At 33.3% G+C, this 7149-nt stretch overlaps 2 protein-coding genes across 3 annotated transcripts in view; both read left to right on the top strand.

The window, feature by feature from the left end:
• Positions 1-908, top strand: part of LOC112518498 (preprotein translocase subunit SCY2, chloroplastic) — a 13035-nt gene extending 12127 nt beyond the window's left edge. For both annotated transcript variants that reach the window (XM_025126213.1, XM_025126212.1), the window contains one exon: positions 414-908. In XM_025126213.1, the coding sequence (XP_024981981.1) occupies positions 414-503 (90 nt within the window). In that variant the 3' untranslated portion in view covers positions 504-908. The remainder of the gene's footprint in view (positions 1-413) is intronic.
• Positions 909-1973: 1065 nt separating this feature from the next.
• On the top strand, positions 1974-6616 carry LOC112518661. The gene is made up of 7 exons (XM_025126436.1): positions 1974-2183; positions 2952-3009; positions 3595-3900; positions 4526-4574; positions 4658-4752; positions 6104-6216; positions 6424-6616. The coding sequence occupies exons 1-7, from the start codon at positions 2026-2028 to the stop codon at positions 6479-6481; spliced, it is 837 nt and encodes a 278-aa protein (XP_024982204.1). The 5' UTR covers positions 1974-2025; the 3' UTR covers positions 6482-6616.
• Positions 6617-7149: the final 533 nt, after the last annotated feature.

The following is a 7149-nucleotide window of genomic DNA, read 5'->3' as shown; positions in this document are numbered from 1 at the left end:
CCCCCCCCCCCCCCCCTCTCTCAAAGAAAAAAAAAACCCCACCTCCGGGTGGGATATACTGGGTCTGTTTGGTTAGCATTGGGCTGTTAGTAGTTGTAATTCTATAAAGTTTGTCATTTGGCTTCTTAGCTACATCGACCGCACCCATGAGCTTCTTTTTACATATGCTTTCGAAAAACCATGCTCCATCTGTCCCAAAATAAATGTCCACAATGAAAAAGGCACACAGTTTTATAAATGTATAATTATTACTTTTTTTAATCAACTAAACGAGTATTTTACCCTTAACAACACATGAAGTAATTATTAAAATTGAAAAGTAAGTGGACACATAAAATAGAAATATGGACACGTATTGTGGGACAGAGGGAGTATCATTCCATAATCTTTAACCTGCAATACATTTGATTCAGGTGGGTTCGATCATTGAACTAAGAAGATCGTATCAAGCATACAACGTAATGCCAAGTTTAAGCAAAGCTTTAAAACGTTATGGCGTATGAAGGTAGAAAAATCCGGACCCTTGATTCAACCGTTAGCTGGAAAACCGTACGAAAAGATTCCGGCATGGTGGATGAGATGCAACGAACTAAAGAAACAAGAAGACATTAGCGTTGGCCGCAATCAAGATTTTGTATACGAATGCCGTTTCTCGGGTCCCATGTTGCTGTTGTATGTGATATGCGGGAACCAAAAGCTGTGGCCATTGAACGAGTTACCGTGAAAATTATTGTTTTGAGGGAAGGTTTAAATCTGAATTGTGTAGAAATGAGTTGTGGTTTATGGACATTTTGAATCTAGGATAGTGTTTACAAGGGGTAGAAAATGTGTTAAGTTCTGTAACAAGGTTAGTGCAGCTTAAAAAGTGTCAACAATGGTACCAAAGATGATTTATATATTTCAGTTTTTTATAACATATATGTTATCTTATAGTTTCATTAAAAGGTAGTCTCTGAATCATTAAGAGGTGAATCTTGTTTGACAAAAAAAAGACTGTCTCTTAATGGTTCTAAAATTCTCTGAATGATTTTGTATCCTGAGCCTTCTTTAACCATTAAGCGTCTTAATTTCGGTGTAAACAATTACCAAACAATTATATTCCATTTTGTATTATATCATGAGAGCCTCTAATCATTCTGACCACTTAATCATTTTGTACCAGTCCATTCAACAACTGTCAAACAACCCCGCTTTGTATTGATTAAGTTGTTTGTTTTGATGAATTTGTTATTATTTCTGGTATTAATTAATTTACAGGTGGTTTAAAGAGGACAACTTTGGGGTCCGGATGTATTCCATTATAGCATTTTGGCTTCATGGCTAAAAAGAGGGATGAATTATTTCTGGTATTAATTTTTTTAAAGATTTTTAACTTTTAATACAAGAAATTTAGAGATTAATTTATTAAATTATAATAGAATAATTAATTTTAATAACATATATCATTTGAAAGTTTTCGTCAAAACTATTAAAATGAAGTTAAATAAAAAGTTTATGTAGTTTTCAGTTTTTATTTTTATCTATTTTCTACATTATTTTTTATTATTAATATATAATAAATTACATAAATTAATAAAAATATAGACCGTATAAAATAATATTTTGAGAACAGTAAAATGAAAGTTTAAGAAACATAACAATAAATAAAATTTAAAGAATGAATAAAATATAAAAAAAAGACCTATTGATGTTTTAGAAGATAATTAAGTTTTATTTTAAGATTATATTGGTAAAATATAAGTCTGTTCCACTTTGTTCCATAAGGTAGAAGTGGAACAGACCATTTCATATAAAAATCATGACAAATAAAATGTTCTGTTATGTCCTATTCAATATACTGAACACATCCTCACAAATGTTATAAAAACAAGAGTTTTTTCTCTCCCTTTATTTTCCCTCACAAAATTCCCGTTTATTTGTGTGTATAAATATTTTAGATATTTAAACGAAAAGTTGCATTCTAGTTTACCCGCGTCTTGGCCTTTCAAAATTGGGAGCAGAACACACTGGTGAACGTTTTTCAGAATGCCAAATGATAGAGAATTGGTAGAACAAGAAGGAAGATCGGAGATGGAGTTCACCGACCTCCAGATCTCGGCGGATTCAATCGACGTTTCTGTCATGTTTCATGTCGTCATGGAAATCCTAGGGTTTGTTCTTTTCATGCATCAACAGATCCCTGCGTAAGCTTCATAGTAATCCTACTCATATCACATCTCAGATATTTTTTTTTGATGAAATTGGCATTTGTTTGAGTTGCTGAATATATGTGATTGAATTGCCTAAAAGTTAGGATGATTTGTTCGATGTATTTCTCTGGAATTCGGTTTGTATTCTATGAAATTGACATTTGCTTGAGTTGCTGAATATATGTGATTGAATTGGCATCTGTTTGAGTTGCTGATTATATGTGATTGAATTGCCTAAAAGTTATGATGATTTGTTCGATATATTTCTCTGGAATTCGGAAATTAGATCCTTTGTTATCAGGTATTTTGCCACAATTTTAGTAATTAGTCATATTTTTTGGTTCCACCTCTCGATTTTGCTGTTCTATCTTTATAAAATGTTTGTTAATTTTGTGTGGATTTCATACCCAGTTCACACTTCAACTGTTTAAGATATCTCATTTATGATCTTAGAAAGGTAAATATCTGCGTTCAATTGGTTGAGATCTGGATTAAAGATTGAAGCTCACTTAGTCTCAATTCAAAGTTAATTCTCTCATCTTTTTTCCAATTTCATCAAACTGGACTTTTCAAACATGAATGATCTTATTTTGCTTGAGTGAAGCTGTATGCAGTAAAATCATGATAGTTATGCTGAATGTGTACTACATTGATTTCATCTTGTTAAATGCTATAAATCTGATAATTATATCCTATCAAACTTGTAATGCTGTTGTTTTGTAAGCTAGAAATGGTAAACCTCTGTATCATTTTTATTGGCAGGGTCTTACAAGATGTCAATCATGAGTTTGATGCACTGCATACAGAGTATAAAGATTTGGTATGTTAAGCTTGTACTGTTGTTGGTCGTTTGGTTTGACGAAATGTTTTTGAGGGATTTGGATTTTGTGGAAGGATTTGGAACTAGAAGAATTTGAAATCTTTGATGTGTTTGGTTTGTAGGATTTTGAATGGAACTGAATTCCAATCTTTATAGATAATTTATAATAACTAATTTTAAATAATTATAAAATTCATTATTAACTTTTATTGATTGATTATTACATTAAAAATGTTTTATCATGTTTCAAAACATTATTACAAATAATTCATATGAAATCCTGTGAAATACCAACTACCTGAAGATTTCTAAATCCAATGTTAATGAGATTTTATTGAAATCGTGGTATTTCAAAATCCAATTCCAAATCCCACCCGATCACGCAAGCCAAATGGACCCTTGGAGTCTTACAAAGGTTAGACTTGGACCAATTTCTCCTCAATATATATAGGAACCTTCATTCTCTTCTCAAAGGTTCTTTCAGAGAGTAAATCTAATGGGGTTCAACATATTCTCACATGTACAATATTCTTTTAACATAACTATGCTTTCATCTCGGAAACCTGCTAAGATTTTCTGTTTCAGGAGGCGGTTCTTGCACAAACCGAAATGAAAGCATCCCAACGTAGAGTTCAAAACGGAAGAAAGAGAGAAGTGAAACATGGCATAAAACGATTTGAAAAGCTGATGAAAACTGTTGCTAGTATCCAAACTGCTCTCCAACTGGTCTTCAGTGAGATGCCACATATTGAGACTGTCATTTTGGTTTTTGGAGGTAGTCCAGTTCGGCCTCGACATGTATATGAACTGTGCTTTTCTCATGGAAGTGACGTTCTATCCGAGGCTCGTGACTTTACTCGAACTAGAGCAACAGACACAATTTCAAGAAAGGTACTTGTATTTAGATATTCATCTGGTGTGCCATTTTAGAAGACTCCACCTCACAAAATGGCCCACCTTATTCAATAGTGTCAGAATATAGCCACACTTTTCCGCAAATTACAACCCAAAAGCACATTACTTTGCGGAGTGTGTTTTTCATGGGAATTTTGTGGGCCAAATCGCAAAATTGATCCTCAAAACACCAATTTTTTTCAGAAAAATTGGCAGAAATGTCAAATGCCGTAGAGCCGAGGTTTTTTTATGCAGTGGGCCCACAAAAAACAAAAAAGTCGATAACAAGTCACTCTGCAGAAAATCGGGCTTTGTAATTGGATTTGGCAGAAATAGGAGCCGTTTTGTGCTATTTGGGAAAAGGTGTTCCATTTTTGTGAGGTGGATCTTTGAAAATGGCTATTTTTGTGAATACCCCTTTCTTTAGCAAAACATATCTAACACTTATGCTATTTTAGTTTTTAGATTTTTAAAAGATTTGCTTCAATAGTTATGCTAAACTTTACTCTAAAAATAAAAATAAAAAGGAGAGAGAACGAAGAAAATCTCTAAATCTGATAAGAAGTGAGAGAAAATATAACATACACGCTCTATAATGGCCAATGATTGACTTTTGCAACAGGTCATCAGGTTACTGGTATCCAAAGGTGTTGGATCTGATTCTTATGCAGGTATTATTTGATCACCTAAAAACCATGAGTTTCTTGGAAATTGGGAGAGTTGAAATCTATATTGAAGCTTTGAAAATTTTTAGGGCCTTCCAAGTTGTTCCTGTTGGTCAAAGCTTCTTGTTCTTTCAATATGCCTCTGCATTTTCTTCCCAAGCGTGATTTTAGATACAACAAAAAGGTAACATTTCAGAGCACATTTATCCCTCTTAAATGACTACTGTTCACACACACATATATATATATATAGAGAGAGAGAGAGAGAGAGAGATTCAAATGAAGCCGGTTAATTTGTCATGAATGTGAGAAAGACCAAATCATATGTAATCACATGTGATACAAACACTTTGCATTGACCGCTATCGCCTGGCCACTTTTCCAGCCACCTTGGTCGCATTGACCAAGTCATTGCTGGACATGTGGTATCACATATGATAGTGAAACATCTCATAGACCACCTTCTCGTTTGATTTTGCCTCTGTAATATATATATATATATATATATATATATGTGTGTGTGTGTATACATAGGGTTGGGTTCACGTAAGACCGGTCTGTTTTTGTGAGACTTGTGAAATCACTTTTTTACACTTGAAACTTCACCGCAAAATAAGGTAAAGAAAAGCCGAACCTTCACGATAAAAACACTGGGAAGGTTACCTTCACAACTTTTGTTGTGAAGTTTCAAGTGAAAAAAAGTGCTCTCACGGGTCTCACGAAAACAAGCTGGTCTCACGTGATCACAAGTCTCTCTCTCTCTCTTTTCATATATAGGGAAGTGCACGAGAAAACTCTAAAAAACTGAGAAACACCCTGGTAGCCATTCATCTCGTAGCTATTCATCTGGACGGTATGAACATGTGCTAACTGTCCAGATGAACAGTTACCATGGTGTTCCTCAGCTTTACATTTTTTTACAGTTTCCTCGAACCTGACCCTATATATATTATGGATCTTTTAGTACTATCTTACATGTACAATCTGATGAGGACTTTGAAAGTTACCTTTACATTTTTCTAACTGCATCTAGAGTTCCAAGTTGCATTTATCCCACGCTTGGCATGATATTATCGGGACAGAAGAGTACCGAGTAAGACAAAAATGCATTTTTTTTGTTACCAAAATAGTTGGAACAAGAATAGTGATAGGACAAGATTGATAAATTACTAAACTACATCAAATTAAAACCTTCCACGATCTTTTGAGTTGCCTACTTGACTCTTGCTTGGAACCAAAATCAGGGAAATTGACAATATAGGTAAATTACTAAACCACCCATATCAAATTAAAACCAAAAACTTTCATAATTCTTTCCGCTGCCTGCCTCACCGTCGCTTGTCGTGTCCGGTCGTGCTAACCAAACGCCCCCTTAAAGGCAAATCTTTGGGTTCTCTAGTACACTTGTTTAATGTTGTAGATTTTGTTGCAGTAATTATAGTTTATATCTATACATTATTGTATGTGGTTTCAATCATGAAAATTCACTTCTCGTGAAATGCATTCTCTCTATTCAACTTGATTCGTACTTGCAGACGATGCCTACAAGATTACGTATCAAGTGTAGAAACCAAGATCGAGAGATTCATGCTCTGAATCACGATGCTCAACCTGCAGACTCGGATTCTATGTCAAATGATTTCATCTGGTAACACTTCTTAATTCCAACCCCCCCCCCCTCTTCCCGGTCTTTTTTCATAACATGGATAAAAAAATAATATATATAACCTTTCTATAAGTTCAAAGTTGTGGGCTATCAATAACTTCTACCATGGTTTTAAAGCTTAAGAAGTTATTGAGTCAGTCTACTCCTATTGAAAGCGACTATTAATCGTTTATATCTAAAACATAACAGGTTTCAATGTCGACATGTTATCAAGGGTTTGCCTCTTAAGACATCACCAGACGAATGATCAAAATGAAGAGAATTAATGAATTTGGGTTCAAAACAGTTGTTGAAGAACATTACCGAATATTTTAGGACCCGTCTACGACCATCTTTTTTGTTTAGTTGACATTTAATTTTTTTTTTTGTGTCTGTTTACAAGTCATTACATGAAAGCGACACCTAAATGCTTGACATTTCACATTTTAAACATCAAAATAGAGATTTTAAAAGTACGTTATCCAAAATAGAAATTGGAATAAAGTTACGTGTGCTCTAATATTTCAGTTGGATAAAAATCTCATATCGCAAATTCGTACATTTTTTTTGTCCATTAATCACATGAATACATATATTTAGAGAGAATGTGAACTTGAATTGAACGTCTTAGGGTTTTTTTGGTTCAGGTAAGGGAATAAAAATGAAAATAATGGGGAATGAATTTTCATGGGGAATGAATTTTCATGGAGAATGAACTAATTATCTACACTATCATTATAAAATATTTGACATAATGTGCATATTATTTATTGATGCATATTACTTAAAATTAAATATTACAAGTAGAATGTGCATTAGTACATCTTACTAAAACATAATGTTTGAATTTGTATAACTAATTGTAGATAAAAATAATCAAGTATATGATAAATATAATTTTAATTTTTAAATATAATTTTTTTAAATATAATTAAG

This window comes from Cynara cardunculus, assembly GCF_001531365.2.
Source record: "Cynara cardunculus var. scolymus isolate 2C chromosome LG 9, CcrdV1, whole genome shotgun sequence".
Lineage (NCBI taxonomy): Eukaryota > Viridiplantae > Streptophyta > Magnoliopsida > Asterales > Asteraceae > Cynara > Cynara cardunculus.
The sequence above is the reverse complement of the archived record's forward strand: the minus strand, read 5'-3'. Positions and strand labels throughout refer to the sequence as shown.